Source organism: Didymosphaeria variabile (genome assembly GCF_027946475.1).
Source record: "Didymosphaeria variabile strain IMI 356815 chromosome Unknown scaffold_3, whole genome shotgun sequence".
Lineage (NCBI taxonomy): Eukaryota > Fungi > Ascomycota > Dothideomycetes > Pleosporales > Didymosphaeriaceae > Didymosphaeria > Didymosphaeria variabile.
Window position 1 is genome coordinate 485704 of NW_026611622.1, and position 23530 is coordinate 509233.

The 23530-nt window shown below is 53.7% G+C and overlaps 6 protein-coding genes across 6 annotated transcripts; 2 read left to right on the forward strand and 4 right to left on the reverse strand.

The window, feature by feature from the left end:
* Nucleotides 1–319: 319 nt before the first annotated feature.
* N0V89_003506 (uncharacterized protein) lies at nucleotides 320–1801 on the reverse strand (the record flags this gene model as incomplete). Its single annotated transcript, XM_056212308.1, has 1 exon — nucleotides 320–1801. The coding sequence occupies one exon, from the start codon at nucleotides 1799–1801 to the stop codon at nucleotides 320–322; it is 1482 nt and encodes a 493-aa protein (XP_056072616.1).
* Nucleotides 1802–3283: 1482 nt separating this feature from the next.
* Nucleotides 3284–5240, reverse strand: N0V89_003507 (uncharacterized protein; the record flags this gene model as incomplete). Its single annotated transcript, XM_056212309.1, has 2 exons — nucleotides 3284–4141; nucleotides 4209–5240. The coding sequence occupies 2 exons, from the start codon at nucleotides 5238–5240 to the stop codon at nucleotides 3284–3286; spliced, it is 1890 nt and encodes a 629-aa protein (XP_056072617.1).
* Nucleotides 5241–7554: 2314 nt separating this feature from the next.
* N0V89_003508 (uncharacterized protein) lies at nucleotides 7555–11315 on the forward strand (the record flags this gene model as incomplete). The annotated part of the gene is made up of 8 exons (XM_056212310.1): nucleotides 7555–8267; nucleotides 8330–8423; nucleotides 8471–8533; nucleotides 8641–9019; nucleotides 9069–9414; nucleotides 9462–10749; nucleotides 10802–11234; nucleotides 11284–11315. The coding sequence occupies 8 exons, from the start codon at nucleotides 7555–7557 to the stop codon at nucleotides 11313–11315; spliced, it is 3348 nt and encodes a 1115-aa protein (XP_056072618.1).
* A 1654-nt stretch (nucleotides 11316–12969) lies between these two features.
* Nucleotides 12970–14099, reverse strand: N0V89_003509 (uncharacterized protein; the record flags this gene model as incomplete). The annotated part of the gene is made up of 3 exons (XM_056212311.1): nucleotides 12970–13209; nucleotides 13383–13645; nucleotides 13745–14099. The coding sequence occupies 3 exons, from the start codon at nucleotides 14097–14099 to the stop codon at nucleotides 12970–12972; spliced, it is 858 nt and encodes a 285-aa protein (XP_056072619.1).
* A 431-nt stretch (nucleotides 14100–14530) lies between these two features.
* Nucleotides 14531–17213, reverse strand: N0V89_003510 (uncharacterized protein; the record flags this gene model as incomplete). The annotated part of the gene is made up of 5 exons (XM_056212312.1): nucleotides 14531–15604; nucleotides 16127–16413; nucleotides 16459–16744; nucleotides 16823–16929; nucleotides 16976–17213. 5 exons carry the CDS (start codon nucleotides 17211–17213, stop codon nucleotides 14531–14533), a joined length of 1992 nt encoding a protein of 663 aa, XP_056072620.1.
* A 2564-nt stretch (nucleotides 17214–19777) lies between these two features.
* CTI6 (Histone deacetylase complex subunit) lies at nucleotides 19778–21653 on the forward strand (the record flags this gene model as incomplete). The annotated part of the gene is made up of 4 exons (XM_056212313.1): nucleotides 19778–20358; nucleotides 20440–20724; nucleotides 20783–21012; nucleotides 21061–21653. The coding sequence occupies 4 exons, from the start codon at nucleotides 19778–19780 to the stop codon at nucleotides 21651–21653; spliced, it is 1689 nt and encodes a 562-aa protein (XP_056072621.1).
* Between the last annotated feature and the right edge of the window lie 1877 nt (nucleotides 21654–23530).

The following is a 23530-nucleotide window of genomic DNA, read 5'->3' on the forward strand; positions in this document are numbered from 1 at the left end:
CAACGTTCGTCGTCGGCGTCATCGGCGTCATCGGTCACGTAGCTCACGGAAAGAGCACACTCGTACGCGCCTTCACTGGCGCAAACAAGATGGTATACAAGTCTGAGCTCGCACGGAACATCACTACCAAGCCGCGATACACCAATGGGAGGGTATATTGGCGCGATCACGGCGCGGGCGGAAGAGCGGCGAGAGATTACAGCTGCGGAGAGGCAAAGGACTTCGGTGAGACGGTTCGTGGGCATATGGTCGCTAGTAGTATATACAGGACGAACGGACATCGACTTACGTCTTCATGAAATATCAGCGGCTTTGCTTCCTAGCATTGAGCATCCACATTTTGTAACTGTCGTACAGAAGCTCCACTCCCACGTCCAGCATCCTTCAACTCAAGACTGAGGACCTGAATCATCTCCGCCATCCACTGCTCCACCTTCACTCCCTCCGCCTTTTCATCTTCCCTAACCTCATAGAACTCATGCTCCCAACACTTTCTAGGAAACTTCCCCACATCTATCCACTCATCGTCTTTGCCCTTTCCGAACCAGACATAGCATTCCGCGCAGAGATCGACATCCGCGCAAGTCCGGCAAAAGAACCACCTGTCGCCGAGACCGATTGTATTGGAGCAAGCGTCGCATCTCTTGAACTCGTGCTTCTCGACTTCTCCAATTGAGCATAGACAGTTGCGCTGTTGTACTCCCGATCGCTTGCCGGCTTCGTGGACAGTGTTTGCCAATCTAAAGGTCATGTTGCCGTCGGCGATTCTGCCGGCTCGAATAAAGAGGCTTCCTACTTGCTTGAGGTTGTGCGCGTAGAAAGACGGATGTACTGCGACGAGTATGAGCGCATCGCGCAGATAGCGGAGAACGACGTTGGCAGAGGTTACATCTTCTGGGACGGCCAACGCTTTCCAGCCCCGTTTGACGTATACGCCTATCAGCATGCCTCTTACCATCTGTGTGCCCCATGGTTCGGTGTTTAGCATGCCCTCCTCTTGCTCCGCTTCAGTCAGCAGCTCGACACAAAGAGGCTCAGCAGCTTCATAGTCCTTAGCCGTGAAGTAAGCCATCGCGCGCGTCTTTCTGATACACATGAAGTAAGAGCGTTCCATCAGAGCACGACAGTTTGGATCTTTGCGTTGGTGTTGGTTTTGCAGCTCCACTGCCCGAGTCAATTCTTCTGCGCTTCTCTCGTACTCTCCCGCCGCGAAGTGCAATTGTCCGGCTCGTGCTAAGCCTGGGATCAAGATCTCGTTGTCGTTTCCCATCATGTGCTCGAAGAAGTGGATATATTTCTCCATCATCATTCGTTCCAAATCCAGGTCCTTCTGCGAGCGAGATGCCTCGAGCAGGTTGATGAACGCCGCAGGCACATTGATATCGTAAGGTCCAACGGCTTCTTCGCTTTCTTTGAACGCCGTCTCGATCTCAGCCAGCGATGGCTTGGACGGTAGCTTGGACAGCCTCCAGTACTGTCGCGTCGAGTAATTTTTCCAGGTGCGCTTCCGTTCCGTATGCGCTTCGACATCTTCCACGACGCGGCGCAGGTCAAGGATCGAAGTCAGTTGCTCAGCGTTGAGGTGAGCATCGAACCGTTTCTTTCTCACTTCCTCTTTCACTTCCCGCCAAAACCCCCACCCGAATACGATAACGTATGGTATTAAGTTCACAGCCCCAAGCCAACCTTTATGTATACTTGTGAATCCAATATAAAAACTGCACAGAAGTATGACCACGCTGGCTATGGTTTTGACATGGCGCCCAACGCCGGGGACCTTCGGCGGGACACGTACCCCCATCGTTTGAGGAAACATCAGCAGCGATAGCAGTGAAAGGCACGAGCGACGCAGGGCAGGCTGCAATTATAGGGCCAACATGAAACGACTCCGCCTTGTGTTGTTGGCCGTAAGGCCTGAGGCGGGCCACGGGCTGCGCCACGATTGGCTTGGCTGTTGGCCGACGGAACTATTCGAGGAACCGGTGGGGTCCAAACGCGGAATGCAGTTCGTGCAGAAATGCATGGTAAGCGCTTGAGTGCAGAAGCAGTGTGCGAGTTCCTAAGCCTTGTCGAGTGTCGTGTTCCACGAAAGATAGGTACAATACGAGTAGAGAAGCATGACCCCGCCGCTCGTTCCTTCCTTTTCTAATATTACCTCACACTGAACACATTCAAAACATACCCAAGGATGACGTCCACAAGCACTCAACTACTTGACCTCCCCGATGAACTCCTCGCCGAAATCATCTTCAGCATCTCTGGCTCTAATCGCACACGTACTCTTGCCGCGCTCTGCCTAACGTGCAGGCGCCTCTGCCGCATCGCAGACAACCCGCTATACTCGCAGATACAAATGCAGCTCGGAAAAGAGGACCTCCTAACACGCAGCCTCCAAGCACGTCACGACTCTAACGATCAAATACTAGACGTAGGCTCGGGCTGTGTGATGACCATCTGGTTCACACAACAACGGCCTCATCTTACTCCTGCCTGGGACGACAAACAAGAGCGTACGCAGTGCAGCCCCTCAGTCCTGGTGAGCTCCTGATTCAAGTACTGGTGTTAGGTTTACCAAAGGACGACTCAGGCGTATCATGCCGAAATTCCACAGAGCACATGAGCAGAGAGAGCGAAGCAATTCTTTGATGCCAGTTCCGCCGCTCAATATATTCCGTACGTCCTCCTCATACACACCAGCGTCCGCGGAACGTGGGGACTGCAGCGCTGCAGCACTGAACACGTACAGACGTCTCTGGAATGCAGTACCTTCACATCATCGCCATCCTTTCTTGCATCTCTTCCAACCACCTGGAAAGACTTATCAAGCGAATGTGCCAAAAACGCATGACACGCCGCAGGCAGAGGATTCATTGCCCGTTGCACTTTGGAGCTGATAGCATGCATGCTGCTTCGCTGAGATGAGCCAGCGTCGTGGAGGGCTTGTACTCCGCCGCAGGACCAGATTACTATGCTACCGAAGAAGAAAGCGGAGGAGAATATGGCGAGGAGTTATACAGGGGGAATGTGGGGTTGAGACATCGTTGATTGATCGTGGGAGAGCGGGGGAGGAGATAGAACCCGAGGTTGGGAATGTATATGAGTGGGAGTGGGAATGAGACTATTGAGGGTATGGAATAGGTTGATGCTCGAACACATTGCAATTGTATATACGCTTGGATTGGGTTTGTGACGGACATCAAGCGCTGTGATAGGGTTACCTTGCTCCAGACATACCTCGGAGACTGCTAGTATTCACCTGTGGGCTGTGCCGACCCAGCCCAAGCTACCTCTCCTCCACCAGGTCCCCAACCCACCCCATAAGATCGCGCCCATCTTCACAAACCCGCCTATACTCCAACAGCAGCCGGAGTAAGTACACCAGCATATCCTCCTTCCTGAGCACCTTCTCCGCCCACTCCTTCCCCTGCACCGCAATCCTCCTCGCCTGCCAGTCATGCCCGCCCTCCAACACCACAGCCCCATCTCCGTCCCGTCCACCGCCCTTCCCCATTCGCCCAACAAAGTACTCCAGTATGCCATACAAGTCTACAAACGAGTTCTGCATCGGGACGAAGTGGTACCAAGGTACGAGACGAGCGTCGTGCCATTCCGAAAAGACTGTCGCTTTGATGGGCACGGACGTTGAGCGCAGAAACGCGAGGTAGCGCCCTGAGAAGCCGTGTCCGTCGATGTCGGGGAGGTATTTGGCTAAGAATTGCTTCTTCATGGGGACCTCCTTTTGGGTTGCAAAGTAGGGCGTCAAGTGCGTGCACTCATCTCCATCCTTGTTGTCATCCCCTATTGTACATTGCAGCTTAGTGAATGCCACGTCGGAGATAGCCTCGACCCAGCGTCCCAGCTCGAAGTCGTTTGCCGCGCCAGAAAAGCTAGCCGAGTACGGGGGCAGGTGCGTGGTGAGCAGAGGGTCGAGCGAGTAGATTACTGATGCGTTCATGAGGGTGACGAAGCGGTGGCGGTGGAAGCGCGTCCAGTTTTCGGGCGTGTTGCGGCCGCCTGAGGATATTCCGCGCCACATTACGCTGGTGATCTTCTTGTCCCAGGTCGGACCGTGGGAGTTGCCGGTCGCGTAGTCAGATGTGGATTGCCAGTAGGCGAAGGCGGGGAGAAGGATGTCGTTGTTCTGTACGCAGAGTCAGTCAGGTATACAGTAACGTGAAAGAGCCATTTTTGGTATGTGAGATCCGTACCATTGAAAGCTTGCCGGAGCCGAACATGGGCAACAAGTTCTGACTCGTGGACTGGCTCAGTGGGTCGATCAAAGCGCCGTGTGAGGACAAGAGGTCTGGTTGCAGACAGGGGTCTTTCGCTCGTGTCCAACTCGAGACAAATCCCTCGTAGGTGAAGGCAGGTGAGCTGCTGAGCGCGCAATTCTCGTCCTCTGCACAGAAGATAAGAGGGACTGACAAGTTGTTCGGCGCGGAAACGTTTCGTGAAGGCGCATCAGGAGCACACCCTGCGCGAACCGAATCCCAGTACGTGCTCTGGTCAGAGAAGGTGGGTTCGTCGAATTCAATCGTCTCGCCGTCGATATCAAGAGAAGTAAATCGTTGTACGACTTGATGCGCGGGATGCAGCTGGCGCTTTCCTAAACCGATCCTGGTATAATCCGAGATGTTTTCCCAAGGCACTGCAACCCGCGGCTCGTCCAACATGTTCAGCGGGAGATCCAAATCTGGCAGCAGATGTTGAATGTTCTCTACCATGTCGATCCATTGATCCAGCCTCTTGCGATCACCTTTGCGGGTTTGGACCTTCTTGTTACGGACGACGACACGATTGGGTAGCTGTCTGGCTTGCTGGCGTATCTGTTTTGCAGGCACGCCCCAGAAAGGACTCAAGTCATCGTAAATCTGATCGAAGAAGTCTTCTACGATGATCACATTGTGGGCAATCGCGAATGCGTACCATGCGTCGAAGCCGGGTGGAGGGTGGCATCCTCTTTGCTTGCGGTACGCGTCGGCGGTCTTGGTCAGGGTCGTTGCTTGTTTCGATAGCAACGTACTGAAGGCAGCTGTAGCGTTCGCAATCAGGTCGTCGATGGGGTGGTGACGCGGTGTACCGAGTGTAAGGACAATCTTTTTGGGTAATGGAGTCTGGCTCCAGAAGTGGTAGGTGCTGATGGCGATAGCTATCAAGACAAAGCTGCAGAGGAAACTCAGAAGCCGTCCACGATGTACCTGCCGCTGGAGGATATGAGAGATTGCTGGCTGTGCTACCATACCGCAAGGAATTAGCATGCGAAGGTTGCAGCGCACCATCAATCCGTAGATAGTCGAAAGCCTCGTGGACTCATAGGTGGTAAAGGAGAGTCAATGAAATCATGCTGAAGCGTGAAAGCGGAGGGGTTTTGCTTTTCGCGAGTGCCCTCCCGCTCTATCGCCGGGGTGACAAACGGAAGGCACGAGTGAAGTGAAATTACCCCGTGAAACGTCGCTCGTCATTGTGTGTGGCTCAGTGCAAAGGCGTGACGGCGGGTGTGCGCCGTGCTACCCCGAGTAATTTCTGACGTCGACATGTTCCTTCTTTAGTGGACGAATGCAATTCTGATGCTCCCATATCATTAGCTCGATACATATGCTTGGTTGACTGGCCAAGCATTTTAGGCTGGTGAATGTGACGCCGTCTGATCCGCTACACAGCCTCCGATTAGCGCACTTTGTGCCCCATTCAGTTTCCTAAGGTACGGAGCACGGTGGCGGCCACGTGGGGGTGGAGCATGCATATATGAATTGACTGCTTAGAGAGCCTTGATGCTCAATGTAAGTTAAGCCAAACATTTGACGATCAGTCTCCGAAGCCTCAGCGATCGAATAGCAGGTATTCTTGTCTTCGTCTGTGCACTTATCAACAGCTGGTATTAATTCGTACAATACTTATGAGCCAGTGGGATGAAGGAAGATTGAGCTTAACATGAATAAATGCGAGTGTAGAAATTTGTTACGTATCGACCGAGTTGATGTCTGGAATACCTTCTTACATCGAATAAGCCCAAGCTCTACCACGATCGATCCTTGGCATCGAGTCTTGGCGGAATGTCACTGCGGCGTGAACCAAGAGCTCCGACCATGATTTCAAGACTATAGCTTATCGCTGGTAAATGCTAGACAAGGCTTATTGTTGCTCGATGATCGACGCTAGAAATTGGAAAGAGCACCGCTTTCTGCGTGGACGGCGAGATCTAGCCGCTGTCAGTTTTGGCAATAATCAAAGTAGACACAGACTTGGAATCTCCGTGGTCGCTAATTGTCGAAATCTGGAAGACTTGCAATGACTGCCGAATGGGAAATGATAGACTTGAATGGAACGCGGAGAAGGCGGACATTATGGGACATGCATGAATCCAATGAAGAACGAAATCGACGGAAGGCTGAGTCAAGACAGGAAGATCCTTCTCTCGTACGGTATACTTGGCTCAAATTGTGGGTGTCGGGCAGATTTCGCCGGGGGTTAAGTGTACGATCAACACAATAGTTCAATCATGTTTGGTGTTGCTAGCCTCGGACATCAACGCACGACAACGCGAAGGATAGAGCTGCTTGGCGTGCCGCCAGTGTGGAGTTGCTCCCGAGATGGTAATAAGAACGATGAGACGCTTGTCTGTCTCAACTAGGCGAGCGGCTAACTCGAAGAGTCGTTTACCTTCGAGTCGTACAAATGACGGTATTCCTTCCCGCAAGACTGCATATGTAAAGCTGTACATGCCTCTGTGATTCTCAGACGACGTTGCTTTTCTTTGAAAGTTCGCCGAGACACCATGTCTCCTGTCTGAACGAAGTGAAGCCATGCGCGCACACAGAGCAGCCGCCACAGCCGAGCGAACGGCGGGGAACCACAGCAAAGCGACCGTCCTGTGGCATTTCCGCTGTGGCACGACAGCCTTCCGATGCATCGTTGATGATGTTGGAGCAACAGTGGTCGTTAGACCGTTGTTTCGTTCGCCATGAGGCTGCTCCAATTCACCGATCGCCTCATGTCATGCGACGGACCTTGAACAACCCACCCTGTGCCCAATCCGGCAGGTAAAGACTACCCCGCTCGTTGCAGGTCGTTTGAGCAACAGGAAGGCGCGACCACCTCATGGTGGTGAGGAAGTCGCGACCCTCGCAAGTCGTCTCATGGATCGTATCATTCTCCCGGCGCGGGATGGAGGCTCTTTCGTGCATCGGACAGGCGCAAGCCCTTCGCTGCCATAGCATTCCCGGGCAGAAGAAGGGCCACGACCGATGTGCAGGCGACAATAAGAGCACGCTCCACAAGCAGCTCCGTGTTCCCGCTTTCCCCGCACCCCACAATGCTGCCAACTCAAGCGACACGGCAAAACACGACCGCAGCAGTCTCGCGTGACGCGTGGAGGAGCGCGGCCGAAAGGTACCCATCTTATGTACCTGGCCTTCGCAATCAAGCCACCTAACCCAACATTCGCGCTTTGTGCTATCACTATCGCGAACGACGCGTTCGCTGTTTAGTGTAGCAGATGCGGGTCCTGGAGCTCTCCACCAGCTCGCCTACCTGCGTGACCCACCCCCCTCCAGCATGAATACCTCCGCCTGCCTCGTCGGCTGCCGCATCGCCGGCCGTTCGGGAGCGAGCGTGAGGCTCTTGTCGCCGCCCGTCGTCTTTCGTCCAACGCCAATTGTGCGTCAGGAATTCACCACTAAGCGCGTCCAGCCGCAGGAATCCCGTGTCAGCTTAGCACGTCCGCGCCCGTTGTCCCTGCAGAAGCATGTTCCCGAGTTTGCATCCACTGCTGTCGCCCGCTATGCATCCCTGGCGTCGGAACCGCATGACGAGGAGACACCTACATCCCCGCCTTTCACTGCTGGGCCCTACGAGACCCTGACCATCGGCATACCAAAGGAGAGCTATCCTGGCGAGCGTCGTGTAGCCATCACCCCTGCTAATGTGAAGCTTCTCCTAAAGAAAGGCTTTTCGCGTATTTTGATCGAGCGAGGAGCCGGTGAAGAGGCTCAATTCACAGACGAAGCATACGAACAAGCCGGTGCCGAGACAGTCGATAGAAGGAACGTCTTTTCCGACAGCGATATCCTCCTCAAGGTTCGCGCCCTTAGCATCGATGGCCCTGATAGTGAAGTCGACGCTATCCGCGAGGGCGCCACTGTCATTTCATTCATCTATCCAAACCAGAATAGACCCGTTGTCGAGAAAATTGCTTCCCGAAAAGCTACTGCATTTGCCATGGACATGATTCCTCGTATTTCTAGAGCCCAGGTATTTGATGCGTTGAGGTAAGCGCATTCGTCAGCAACAGTGTTGCATACGCTCGATATATCTGCTAACATGTGTGAAGTTCCATGGCGAACATTGCTGGCTACAAGGCCGTTTTAGAGGCCTCAAACCAGTTCGGACGTTTCCTCACCGGTCAGGTTACAGCGGCCGGAAAGGTGCGTCAAACATATTATTAACAAGATGAAAAAGCTAATTTGATCAGATTCCGCCTTGCAAGGTCCTTGTCATAGGTGCCGGTGTGGCAGGTTTGAGTGCCATTGCCACAGTATGTTCTATTTCAATTCCAGGGCTGCTCAGTCCCAAGTATAGACCACTGAGTCTTTCCCCGTTCCTTTCCCCGCCTATGAGATTTAGATGATAACCAATTCCTAGGCGCGCCGCATGGGTGCTATCGTCCGCGGGTTTGATACTCGTTCCGCAGCACGCGAGCAGGTGCAGTCTCTAGGCGCTGAGTTCATCGAGGTTGAACTGGAAGAAGATGGATCTGGTGCTGGCGGATATGCCAAAGAGATGTCCAAGGAATTTATCGAAGCCGAAATGAAGCTCTTTCACGAGCAGTGCCGTGAGGTCGATATTGTTATTACCACAGCTTTGATTCCTGGGAAGCGTGCCCCAACGCTCATCACGAAAGCGATGCTTGGTGCGATGAAGCCTGGATCTGTGGTTGTCGATCTGGCCGCTGAAGCTGGCGGTAACTGCGAAGCCACTGTCCCCGGAAAGCTAGCCAAGTACCAAGGCGTGACCGTCATTGGTTCGTGAAATTATGAATACGCTGAAGCAATTCCTGACATGCTTTGCAGGCTACACTGATCTGCCATCGCGACTACCGACCCAATCGTCCACACTCTACTCGAACAACATCACCAAATTCTTGCTTTCCCTTGTGCCGGAGAACAAGAAGGAGAAGTACTATGACGTCGATCTGAAAGACGAGGTCACCCGAGGCGCTATTGTATCGTACAACGGCAAGATTCTTCCTCCTGCTCCTCGACCTGCGCCACCACCTGCACCAGCTGTAAAGGCACCATCTCCCGCGGACCAAGTGGCAAATGTAGTCGCGCTTACGCCATGGCAAAGCCAAACCCGCGAAGTTGCCGCTGTGTCAGCCGCAATGACCACGGCTGTAGCACTTGGAAAATTCACTGGGTAAGTGCATTTGGAAAGTAGTGTACGACTGGACTAATCCCCAACAGCCCTCTGTTTATGTCTAACGCTTTCACGTTCGCCTTGGCGAGCTTGATCGGCTATAGAGTCGTTTGGGGTGTTGCGCCAGCACTACACTCGCCCTTGATGTCCGTGACCAACGCCATATCTGGCATGGTTGGAATTGGTGGCTTGTTCGTCATGGGAGGCGGGCTCCTTCCCGAAACTATTCCTCAGACTCTTGGTGCCGTGTCGGTCCTCTTGGCCTTCGTCAATATCTCCGGTGGTTTTGTACTCACAAAGCGCATGCTCGACATGTTCAGACGCCCAACTGACCCGGCTGAGTTCCCTTTGCTATACGCGATTCCAGCTGTTCTTTTCGGTGGAGGCTACATCGCTGCTGCTAGCACCGGCATGGCAGGTTTAGTGCAAGCAGGCTACCTTGTCAGCAGTATCCTTTGTGTTGCATCTCTGTCTGGTCTCGCCTCCCAGGTTACGGCACGTCGAGGCAACCTCTTCGGTATCCTGGGTGTGTTCTCTGGACTTCTGGCTTCGCTGCTTGCCGTTGGCTTTACGCCCGATGTTCTTACACAGTTCGCTGGTCTCGCTACTGTTGGAACCATTGCCGGTATGGTCATCGGTAGGAGGATTACTCCGACTTCCCTTCCGCAGACTGTTGCCGCACTGCACTCAGTTGTCGGTCTCGCTGCGGTTTTGACCAGTATCGGCAGTGTTCTTGGCCACTCGGGCGATATCTCAACCCTGCATCTAGTTAGCGCCTACCTCGGTGTGCTCATCGGTGGTGTTACATTTACCGGAAGTATCGTGGCCTTCCTCAAGCTGGCCGCGAAGATGTCATCTAAACCTCTGGTCCTACCTGGACGCCACCTGATCAACTCCTCCCTGCTAGGAGCGAATATGGCGACAATGGGAGCCTTCTTGACATATGCGCCTGGCGCACCACTGATTGGCGCAGCTTGTCTTTGTGGAAACGCACTTTTGAGTTTCATCAAAGGATACACAACTACAGCGGCTATCGGAGGTGCCGATATGCCTGTCGTCATCACAGTCCTGAACGCCTACTCTGGATTTGCGCTTGTGGCTGAGGGCTTCATGTTGGACAATTCGCTCTTGACAACTGTTGGTGCGTTGATCGGTGTATCAGGTTCGATCCTATCGTACATCATGTGCGTTGCTATGAACCGGTCCTTGACCAATGTCTTGTTCGGAGGCATCGCAGCGACGCCACAAGCTCAAGCCAAGATTGAAGGCGAAGTCACCAAGACCACGGCAGAAGCAACAGCTGAAGCACTTGCTGAAGCGGAGAATGTCATCATTGTAAGCACTCTTAAACTCAACTATTGAAACATCTCGACTGATAGCGTTTAAGGTCGTCGGTTACGGAATGGCAGTCGCCAAAGCTCAATACGCGATCTCTGACTTCGTCAAACACCTGCGCTCCAAAGGCATCAACGTGCGCTTCGCGATCCATCCCGTCGCAGGTCGCATGCCTGGACAATGCAATGTGCTACTCGCCGAAGCATCCGTCCCTTACGACATCGTGCTGGAGATGGACGAGATCAACGACGACTTCAATGAGACCGATGTCACTCTTGTCATCGGTGCCAACGATACGGTCAATCCGATTGCTCTCGAGCCCGGTTCCGCGATCGCCGGTATGCCTGTCCTGCACGCATGGAAGAGCAAGCAAGTCGTGATCATGAAGCGGGGTATGGCGAGCGGATACGCCGACGTGCCGAACCCGATGTTCTACATGGAGAACACGAAGATGTTGTTTGGAGATGCGAATGACAGCTGCAATGGTAAGCAACCTCCCCCGATTCGTCGCTGCATCGAGCTAACGAGTTCAAGCCATCAAACGCGCGTTGGAAGAGAGGAAGTGAAGGGTCAATTGGCATAATTCCTTGCGTAAAATGACCGCATTTCCCTTCATCATCTCCTGCGTAGACTCAGCTTAGACGTCTTGACAAATTGAAGCGGTTTGTCCTCCGTTCTTGCACTGGACACAGCGCTAGCTGGACTAGCCTACAAATGTTCCCGATCTTGATGCCTCAGGCACCCGCCGCCATTCCCCGCACAGACTAGCCCCAACCGTCGATGGCAAGGGTACACATGCATGCACGGTGACGTACATAATGTCCCGCACGCGGTTTCGCAACAAGCTTGGAATCACGCGCAGAGCTCTTTCGTAGCTGTGATAAAGCCTCGCACACAGCTGTCCTCGCGCCGTCAAGGTTTCCATTGCTAATCTCACATCCGGTGCTTCAAGACTCCGATACACTACTACGTAAGTTACACGCTCCCTTCGCGGCGTCGCTTTCGCAGCTTCGGAGATCCCCACGCGCATGCACATGAAGAAGACATTCCATCATAATAGCACCTCCCACCCGGCAGCATCCTCTCCTCGCCGTCCAAACTCGGCTCCCGCATCATCTTCAACGATAGCTTCAAGTTTCTAACGTACCAGTCTTTCGCGCGCGCAGAGCCACACACCTACTCCGCACATTCCCCGCCGACAGCTTCGCATAACGCAAATATGTCCACCTCCATCCCCATCATGTTCACGCTCCCGCCGTCCAACCGCCACGAGCTCATCTTGCTCGACATCGAGAAGCCCAGCATGAAGGCCCTGAATAAACAGCTTACTGCTACCATCGCGAGTAGTCCCAATTGCGCGGAGTGTACGTCCCGTTCCTCTTTCCCCACTTTTCCCTGTCCCCTCTTCTCCCTTATTCCCCATATGTTATTCCCTTTCCCTCGCATGTGGAACTGTCTACTTGTTCTTCTCTGGCGCTAAACCTTTCTCCCCGCTGACCCCCCTCAGTCATGGCAAAGCACAAATCGCAAGAGAGCGCCAAAGAGCAGATCCAAGAGCTGCGCGTCCACTGGAGCGAGACCGGGAGAGATAGGAAGGTCTGGCCTGAGTACACGATTGTGACGGAGGAGAACTTTGCGGCGATATTGGAGGTGTTAGGGAAGGGGGATGCGAAGGATGTGCTGGAGGTGAAGGTGGGGAAGGGGAGTAAGATGAGAAGGGGAGGGGAGGAGGGGAGGAGGGATGAGATATACATGTGCTTGGAGGTACAAGAGTTATGAAAGGCGTCCGGTGTTTTTTGCTAATATGTAGTGTAGTACATTCAAAAAGGCTCTTGTTTCTTGCTTCTCAATTCAGTGCTTCAATGCTGCCCTAAAGCTTCTTTGGTGCTAATCTTGAACGAGAACCTATGGCCCCGCATACGATGGTATCGGATTCATTAACTACGCGCTTACAAAAAACACTATGCATACTGTAGCGTCTTCGACAAAGCAGGGCAATGAAAGAAGCTATTGTGTTCCAAACCGGAAGCTGTACGAGGACATGTGCAAGGGCGATTCGGTCAGTATTTAGAATTAAGGTTCGATCCGGACGGCGAGTGATGCTCGACAGGACGAAGTCAACCCACGAACTGTAACCGTAGCTTCGCTCAGCCTGAGATACCTCAGCGTACTTTTCATTGAGAAAGCGCCACACGCATGGCCTCTTCTGGTCTCTCAAAGCTACAACTTCCGCCCACTTCTAATCCGCTCAAACTCCCCATTCGTATGCTCCCACACCGCCTCCTTAACCCCCTTCTTCCTCAGTTTCTTCAAAAGCTCCATAACCCTCCCCCCAGGCCCCTCACCATCCCAATCCACAGAGTACACACTCCGTCGTACCTCCTCAGTCGGTTGTCCACCCTCCACGCCATCCCCAACGCCACTCCAACCGCCTCCCCCTCCCCAGGCGCATACTTCGCACTCGTCCCCAAAAACACATGCCTCTCCCCACACTCCCCAATCGGCACACAAACCCACCTCTGGAACACCCACAGATATAATCCAAGCAGTCTCGTCCCTAGCCCCGTCCACCCCGGCACCCCGTCAAACAAAGGCGTTATAACCGCCCCCGGGAAATCATGCACGAAACTCACGCTCGGCGCTTGGTCTGCGAGACTTTCTAGTGCGAGAGTGTGCATGCTGGTTAGGTGGGCGCGGATCTGCCCGACTGGCACGCGCAGGCACGCGAGGTCTGATGTGTCGACGGGCCCTTCTTTCGTGCCGCCTGCGACGTCGAGGACGCGGGCGAGCGGCGTGGTTAGGCTGGCGTGGGTGAGTTGCGGGAGGAGGAGCGAAGGGATGAGGATGCGGTTGTAGTATACTGTTGCCATGAAGAGGTGGAGGCCTTCTTCGCTTACTACATATCCTTGTTATCAGTATGCTATGCTTGAGCTATATGGATTGGATTGGATTGGATTGGGTTGGATTGGCATTACGAAATGAAAGGGGGGTATACAAGCTCTATCCATGCGCACCTCGCCCATGCTCAGCACAACGAGGTTCACGCCCGTCTCCTTGCTTTTTATCACCTCGCACGCGCGGCTTGTCTCGCGGACGGAACTCAGATCGGCTTTTAGGACGGAGAAGGAAGAGGAGGGGTTGAGTGTTTGGCACTGCGAGACTATGAGTTCTGCGGCGGTGGTGTTGCGCGCGAGGAAGTAGATGCGTGGCGAGACGGCGTATTTTACGAACGCCTTGAGGGTGGCGAGCCCGATGCCTGTGGTTGCGCCTGCGAAGACGGCGACCATGTTGCTAGGCAGCTCTTGGGGGATTCGGGCGTTGGAGGAGAGGACTTGCGTGAGGGAGACCATGATGGGGGTTGGGGGGTTGAGAATGGTGGGAAGTAGAAATCAGGAAGTCATACTCGCGCTTGATTTAAGGCATGGGGGCGCCGCCGTACGAAGGTCCGTACCAGACGCCGAATGAAGGTGATTGGTGAGGTGTGGAGGGGAAAAGTCGTTTCGCCGTACAGAACGCCGTACGAAACGCCGAAGGGGGGTGCGGACTAATGAGCGGACGGGGAGGTGCTGTAGGCAGACAGAGCGCGGTATAAGATTCTGAACGGACAAGAAAGAGATTTGATCTGATTTGAAGTGGTATGTCAAGCTGAGCTTGTGAGGACTTGGAGAATGAGCGCCGCGGCTATCACGTGATCGTCCGTACGGAGTCTGAGAACGAAGAACCAGCACGACTGACGTGCGATGACCCTAACAACAGACTGCACTTTCAGAATGTAGTTGCTTCAAGGCCGCATCAAGACCGTGGTAGCCCACCCTGCATTATCAGACGCGTGATCGAATGCCTTCTCCCACTGGGCAAACCCGAAAACAGTCATATCCCTCATACCGCCCTGCTTTCCGAGCTTCAATATCCCAGTCTCCACCATCTTGATTAGCGCAAGCACCTGCTCCCGATTATACATCCACGTCCCTCTCAACGTCAAGTTCTTCCGCATAACCTGCCTCAGCGGGATTGGATAATCCTCCTGGATCCCACCCATCAAACTCATCCTCCCGCCCCTCTTCAAAGCCAGTATGCAGCTCTTGACATGCGTAGACTTTGCAGCCTGCGGCGGCGACACCTCGAAGACAGCATCGATTGCCCTCCCCCCAGCCGCAGCTTGCAACGCAGCTACATCATCCTCCACGCTCTCCGTAATCCGCACCGTCTTGACCCTCGGAAACGTCTCTTCCAGCCTCGCCAGGCTGTCCGCATTGCGCCCCATGGCAACCACACTCGCGCCCATCGCCACGCTGCACGCGACCGCCGCCCCGCCAAACGCCCCCGTCGCCGGCGCCACCACAATCGTCTCGCCAGCCTGCAGATTGATATCCCGCAGCCCCCCGACACACAGATACTTCGTCATCGTAGCAAGCTCCTCCTCGCCATACCCCAGCTCCTTCATGCGCTTCTCGTCCAGCGCAAACACGCTCTCCAGCGGCACAAGCGTATACTCCCCATACGTCCCATCACGCCACACCTCCTCCATCAACTTCTTGCTCCCGGTCGACGCCCCCGCCGTAAGGCCATGCAGAATTATATCATCGGGGTTATCCCGCGAGTGGATAGTAGCGTCTGCGTAAACCAATTGCCCGACCTTCAGGGAGGTCGAGTCGCGGCCTAGAGCGGCGACGCGCCCGATGCAGCTTGTGCCTGGGACGATGGGCGCGGTGTAGGGGTACTTGCGGGTGCCGTTGTAGACTTCGCGGGCGTAGGATAGGACAGGGGCGACGGTGACTTTGATGAGGGCGCTGCCTGGGGTGGTTTCTGGGGTGGGGATGGGCTTTAGGAGAGGGGTGGGCGTAGATGTCCTGGACTAGAGCGGTTTGCATTGTTGGGAGGGGCATTGCTGGGGATGGTGGGCACTGGTGTTGGAGATGGGTGGGAGTGGAGGTAGGGATAGGTGAGGCTGGATACTGGTGTTGAAAATGTGTGAGTGAAGTCAAGAATAGGTGAGGCTGGTGTGATATATGGATGCGATTTTGGCTGAGATCATCCTTGATCGAATGTAATCATTCCGAGCGTACATAGTCTATGAGGTCAGGGTGTGGATTTCAAGTGTCAGAGGTGTTGTTGGAGTTCAGCCGACGGGGAGGAAGTAGCGAGTGGATATGGAGGTTATCCCCGGCTAAGGCCGAGACCTGGTGTTAACGAATGCCGATAGGCAACAAGGTAAGGCTCACATCTCTGTAGTCACTTTACAATATTATGTGAGACTCAATCTGATTCTACAATCGTCCTCAAGCTGCAGTGAAGTCTACCTTCTTAGGCCTTTCCAATGCCATTTCTCAAGCCATAACCAAACCGCTAGGTACCAGTCTCAAGCCGCAAATGCAACATTGTATCCGTTCTCCTTCCTCTTCCTACCGGACATCTCCAAGCCGTCCTCGCCAAAACTCTCCGCCAGATCCCAACGGAATTCCTTGAAGGTGTGGAACACGAACTGAAAGGATTTGAGCCGCATAAGCTTGATGAAGCAAGCCATGATCATCTCCAGCACAACCTTGCGCAAGGCATCATGACTGCTAGCCGTGTTCCTCCACAGAAGCACGACCGAATCGAGGAAGCGGCTGACTTCAGCGGCAGCACACATATCCCAATAATGGTAGTTGACGCATGGCAGATCTTCAAGATGGTCAGATGGATCCTCACAAGAACTCGATCACTTACTCTCAGATTCGTCGTAGAAGTCGGGATCGTCGAACTTCCAGTCCAGCGCGAGAACGTCGGCTACGATCCTAAGATAGTTTACCGCAGCGTAATTGGCCAGCGCAGGAATATCGTATTTGTCCGCGACGATGTAGCAGTGCACGTGCAGGTCTAGCATCGTGATGCGCGGATATTGCTGTTGAAGAACTGGGTACATATAGTAGCTGCCATTCCTGAGGAAGTCGAGCATGGCGTAGACCGCCCAAGGGAAATCGTGGCGAAGACGAATGATGCGGGTAGTGGCTTCCTAAACATCAGACAGTCAGTGAGCATGAACTTCTTCCATCGCATGGAGTGAAGACAGTAGGTCTCAGAATAGCCATACCATGAAGGGTCCATTGAGCGCATTGTTGAAATATCGTGAGATGCTGCACAAGAAGTCCTTGTCCATTCTCTCGAAGGCCAGGCCACTGTCGTAGACGATTGCAGTCTCTAGAGGGCCAAGGTCGCTGAGTGACCTGGATCTGTTAGTGCTTACGACTCAGCATTAACTTCATTTTAACCCACTTCCGGATGCGCTGGAGGGCCTGAGCCCTGCTCTGGTGTAGCCTAGGCGGGCTGAAATTCACAGCGTCGCTGGGGTTGACTTCGGGCCTACTGCGAGCCTCATTCCTCTTCTTGAAGCTGATGCCTAGCTCGGCAAGCAGGTGTTCGACAATCTTGCGGTCCTCGTCAAAAAAGTCGTCCGTCGGAGGGTCGAGGATCTGCTGAGCCATGATGTGCGGATGGTACTAGGATATGTCAAGAGTCAAGACCTGGACAAGTGTTGTTAGAATGTATCCGCTCAGGCTTCAGCACACGGAACGCAGCAAGAACAGCAAGACGACAAAGGATCGTGAGGATTGACAGAAAGGGTTTGAAGTGACGAGGTGGCTTCAAATAGTAGAGGCGCGCTCCGCGTGGAAAACTCAAACTCGCGTCTTGACGCGTTTGGAACGCGGTGTATCTGCCTGGAAAGTTCGAAGGCTGACGCGTGAGTGACACGGGGAGTGAATGGTGAAGCCTGCGGTGAACCCCAGGCAAGGGCGCGCATGGTGAGAAACCCTTCAACTAGGCATGAGGAACTAGAGTGATGCTCGGAAAGGGACGCTGATGAAGCTGATATGAGTAGAGAACGTAGGGTAGGTTGTAAGGGATGAGGCCGTGATCATTGTCCATTGTGTGCCGCGAGGTTTGCGTGGGAAGGAACGACCTTGAACGTACGACACTTTCCCTTCGACATACCGACACCACAAGGCTAATGGAAGAGGCGCTCAGCATATCGCGAGCTGAAGACTCTTTGTAATTGACCGTATAGGTGGTTTGAAATTCGCTGATACTCTGTACACCTCTTGTCAGTATGCGAGCCGTGACTGAGGCGATATATGTTTTAACAGGCAGTCGGCGCTTACCATCGCCCAGCTACGGTACCATATTCGAGGATAGGATTCGCTTCTTGACTGCGGTGCAAAGTGCTTTTCCCATGTCCATTAGACCCTGTATTTGGGCACTGAGGCTTGATAAGAACCATGCCTGCAGCGAAACGCGAAGACTACCATGCCGAAGCGTGAGGTTGATCGATCGCAAAAGAATGGCACGTCAGACTGTTATCGATATACGATCAAGCGCCTTGCTCAGGTAAATTTACTCCACATACGTTTTCAGGCTCGCTATGACCGTAAGCGCAATCTTAACGGCGTATTCTATGTCATAGGGAATGGCGACTCATAGCCCCATGGTGATCTAGCCTTTGGCACACGTTTGACAAGCAGGATGTGTCACATATCCGTCCGCTTCTGCACAGTCGGCGGTGTGTCGCGCTAGCATGCGTAATTGGTGTGCCAATGAGTACCGTTGCGTGAATGGCTACAGCGACCACGGACTCAAATTGGGCAAACAGACCGCTTTTGTAGGTAGTCTTTGGGCAACTGCTGGCAAACGTATCTTTAACCTCCGCAACGTAGGCAGACGTATCTTCATGTCAGACGAGTACGCGGAAGATCACCCGCTCAAGGTTGGTAAAACCGGAGAGGAAGCCGGAAGAGACAGACGAGTCCACACTATGACCGCAATCTACGTTCAACGAGCGTGATATTTTTTTGTTTGAGCTCGGGCAGTTTTCCTTTCGCAAAGTGGACCAATACACTCTCAAAGGGACCGTGAAGTACTACTTCGCCGAGCTAACAGATGGCTTTGTCTCCTCGTACCTGATCCCTAGCAATTGAGCCATCTGCAAGCCTCATCCTCTACAGCTATCTCTTTGCCGAACCAGCGATGCCCCCCCGGAGTTGAGAACGAACACCTGTAGTGAAGCAAACCGAGTAGTACACATACACCTCCAGCACAGGCTCAGTACCTTGCAGCGGGCCGACTTGAAGCCGGTTGTTTCCACTGCGCACCCTTAGCGTCTACTCGCTGCACCCCACCGCAGCAGAAGATATGGCATTCGGTGGAGGAGCTGTTGGCGCGTCGAGCTGTCATCGCAGCCCCAATTCGCGGAGCGCTCACTATGGAGAACCCCTCCCGGAATGCAGCACCAACCGCTTACGTCGATGCCAAGGCCACATCATCGGCAGCTGCGAGTTCGCGACTTTCCAGGTCAACCGTCCGTCTCTGCCTCCCAACTTCGCTCCATTCAACCCCAGAACGCCCGGAGGCCGGCAACAACGGTGCCCAAACATACCATTCTCTGCCTGCAGCTTACTATCCTCTCCCTTCGAGCTCCCCGCGTCTCCTCGCTCGGTTTTCGAAATGCCGACCGAAAAGACGCTAAACTCAATCGGGATGAGCCGCCCATTAGAGAGATAATGCTGGGTGGAAGTGGCACCCTCACGCGTCGGAGCGTCCTCGAGAGTGATTTTGCGCTTCCAACCCGCCAGCTCCTCCACCACATACCCATTGTTCTCGCCCACCTCGCCGAGCACTTCGTCACCGCCGTAACATGACCCGTCAAGCCTCCGGCGCTTCTGTCCACTTTCCAATCCATCCCGTCGTGCTTTGAAGCTGCTCATCCTGCTTTCTCCGCACTTGGAGCGCTCCGTCGTTCAGCGTCACCTACGCTTCCCACCCACCAGACGGCGTATATTGCAACGGGAATACCCTCTTGGAATTGATGCGAACTACTGACAACGGTTTTTTCGTTCGTCGTTAGCTTCATCGAGCCATACTTCCCACTGCCCGCATCAACCGACCAGCTCGCATCGCGGCAGCGCCTACGACGCAGTCGGGCTCATACAGCGCATTTCGTGTCCAATCTGCGCCCCAATCTTGCTCGCAGACTTAAAGCGCAGTTCCCATGCCAATGTCACCGCGCCGGTCATCGCGGGCTCGTACCACGCAGCCCCCGCCCGGCGTCACCGCAGCGCACAGCACATCCTCCGCCTCCACCACATCTTCCCGAGGTGGCGACAGAGCGACGAGAATTAATCATAAGCAGTCTTCGCCGCAGAAATCCTTGACCCCACACTCGCTCTCTTCGGACGAGCTCGACGAGCCGCCTCGCGATCTGCAGGCAGAGCCGCCCTTGACTCGACGGCGAACACGCGAACATGACAACGACGGCGACGAGTTCGCAAAGCTCGATGACGAGCTAGACGATGAGATTGCCGAAGAGGATGAGGTCACACGCTGTCTGTGCGGCCAGCAGGAGTATCCGGGTCAACCCTCGGATGCCGGCAAGTTCAGAGACGGCCAATTGTCCTCTGTGATAGATTCTGACCTTCAAGGGGATGATGCAGGCGGTTTATTTATCCAATGCGATATTTGCAAGGTCTGGCAGCATGGCGGGTGCGTCGGCATCATGGAGGAAGCTGCTAGCCCCGACGAGTACTTCTGCGAGGAGTGCCGCAAAGACCTCCACAAGGTTATGACAAGTCCCAAGGGGTACGTAGCATCACACGTCTACTCACCCTACCCCGCGAGTGTCCAAACGCGCAAGAAGCCAGACTGACGTCAGTGCAACAGACAGAAGTACTCCCGATACCTGCCCGTATGGGACCAACAACACGGGAAGAATGCTCGTAAAGGTTCTTTATCGAAAGAATCTGACAAAACGCCGAAAGACAAGGACCGCCTTAGTAGAGCAAGCGTAGAGTCCTTCAGCAAACGGCGATCGACAATGAACAGCAGAGCGGCCTACGACGAGGATGAGGTTCTCCGCAAGGTGCTAGAAGAAAGCAAACACGAAGGCGCAGTGCCGTTGTCGGAGAATGGCAATCGCAAGAAGCGCAGCCGGGACGACAGCGAGGAGTGAGTCAACTGCGCTGCACAAACATGGATAAGATCGGTTGTTGACAAGCTTTGCCAGGGCTAAATCTGAGGTGAAACGACAGCGGACGAGTTCCAGATCTCCCAGTGGCTCTCCAGTATTTGAATCGGACGACGAAGGCTCCAAAAATGCGGCGCCGAAACAAAAACCACGCGGAGCAGCTGCACGAAGTCAACGCGAGAAGGAACAGCGGGACAAAGAGCGCGAGCGTGAGCGTGCTGAAGCGGCCAACAGACGAAAAGGTCGTGCTGAAAGAAGAAAGGGAGACGGTAGGCATATTTGTGTCATGACAAGATCTTAGCCTGACATGGGAGCAGAATCAGAACCACCAGAAGCGCTACCCGCCGAAGAATCATCCATGCCTACACCTGCGGAAGAACCGGCTCCTGCAGAGTCCCCCGCTGTTGAACCCAAACCCGCTCCCGCTCCGAGGAAAGGCGGACGGCCTCCGCAAAAACGTCGACTAGGTCGAAATCAATATACTAGGGACGCGCCAATGGCCGCAACCAACGGTGCCTCGCCGGCAGTGGATGATATACCTAATTCTCCCCAAGTGAACGGCACTGGGAATGGACACGATAGTAGCGATGGCGTTGCAAGCGGAAAAGTCGGCAAGCCGAAGAACTGGCGGCTGCAGAAGCTTTCCTGGCACGACATCCGACGACCCGCAGGTGCTATGCAGAATTACATATCTCAGCGCCAAGTTGAAATGGCAGGAGAGAAGCCTGCCCCGCCTGTACAGGAACCTACAACAACGAACGGTATCCAGGACCAGGATGATACGAACGAAAACGGCGTCCAAGAGGATCTGGACAAGTTCACGAAGCTCAGTACTCTACAAATGATGGACTATATTAGCAGGGATCTCACACATTGGCAGCAGATGATCAGTGAGCCGAACGGGAAATGATTTGCGCCCGCGGCACCGTCGCTTCGATCATGCTTCACTCCATTCCGGCGTGCTTCGTTTCGCCGAACTCTGGATAGCGGCGTTGAGCGACACTTCACAGCGTGCCGCGTTTCAGGATAGACCACATCGTCCTCGCAGGTATAGCGTTGCTTGTATTAGATTCTACATCTTTAGGCGTTCAAAGGCACCCTGGCTAGGGTCATGGGTTTTATTGGGCTGCGTGACATAGTGGTACGGATACCCTCCACTTCGTGCTTTGGAATTGCAGCGGACTTTGGGCTGGTGTGTTTAGTTAATCGGCATTGAGGGCGCAGGGATCGGGACTGTCTTGATAAAGATGGGGCCTTGCGGCGTGAGTGACGCAAGCAAAATACAATATTTCCACTATTGCAATAAGTTCTGAGATCGTGGCCCTTGACTGTGATGGTGATGTACATTGCTGGGCTGAGCCGCATCGCATCGATGGTGTAGGTAAGGTTTGAGGCGACTGAGGTATGGTTTACACCTTTGGTAGGTGATATAATGACTCGTATAGGCGGTAGTGTATGGGTGCGAAGTATAAACGCTTGGAATGTGCAATATGCCTGGGTGAGATTCGGTGTGGATGTTGCGCTGGGTGTGTTGTTTCGAACGGAGAGCAGGGAGGATATAGAAGGGATATACTGGAGTTCGACAGTGAGTCTTTTGAAACGAGTCTAGCCAACGTCAAAGGTACGTTACGGCTGGTGGGGTTCCGTCACTGTTGTCGTATATCGCTGTGGAAAGTGCTCATCGTATACGTGCCCATAGTATCAAATTTCGTGTGAGGGAATGAGAAAACGCCGTATCCCGCTGAGTGGCTTTCCAAGTGTGCTGTGATCCAGCTGAAGGAGGTGAAACGTAACGAGATTGCTCATATGGCTCAGATTGAGATAGTCCGTGGGAAGAAGACCGAGAGTGCTCATGTGAGGAAGGCTGGGATTGGCCATATGAAGAAAAGCGAGATGGGGAATATAAGAATGTTGGTATGGAATTGTTTTGGGTTTCTCGCATGAAGATGCCCAGGTGAACTGGATGTGAAAGTGTGTATGACGCTGTTTGGGGTTGCACAAAGGAGGCAGAATGGTATTGTCTATGCGAACAAGGCTGAGGCTGAGTAGGTGGTGGAGACTGAGTCTGGCTAAGGGTAGAGGACTGATACTGAGCTGGGGAGTGAGACCGGGTCTGGGTAGACGGGGGATGCGTAGATTGCGAAGTGCTATAGTATGGCTGCTGCGAAGATGTACGCCTGATAAGGTCCTGCGGTGGGGGTGCCGTTGTTTGATACCGTAAGTACTGCCGAGGAGTTCGCTGTAAATAAGTTGCTTAGAGCTCCCGAACACACAGTTTGAACAATTCTGATAACTCTGGTTATTTTGCTTTGTTGAACTTCAGAACAAGCGTGTTATATACCTGCTGTGAGGGTGGACTACTCCGGACTAGCGTGTTTTCGTGCATACGAAGGCGAGTGCGCCCACTTCTGCGAGCCCGCCCTCATTTCTTACGCCTAGGCACATAACCACCGCAGAATTTGCCCTTTTATCTTTCAGCGCCATACTGTGATAGCTTATTGCATTATTTTATGTATGTACGCATGTGAGGCTGCACCTAACTGACGTAAGGTGTCGTTCGACCCGCGACGCTGGCATCTGAGCTGAGCCACGTTCCGGTCAGCCTAGGCCTGTCTCATATATAGGACTGAGTCTTTGGCAACTCTTACGACTGGTAACACCCAAATCGATGTCGCACTACTGAGCAGATCGCTGACAGTGTAACTCAATCGTGATACACTGATCGCAGCCAATCAGAACGACAGAGCAAGTCTCTTAAGCCTATCCACCATCAACCACTTCGTCCAG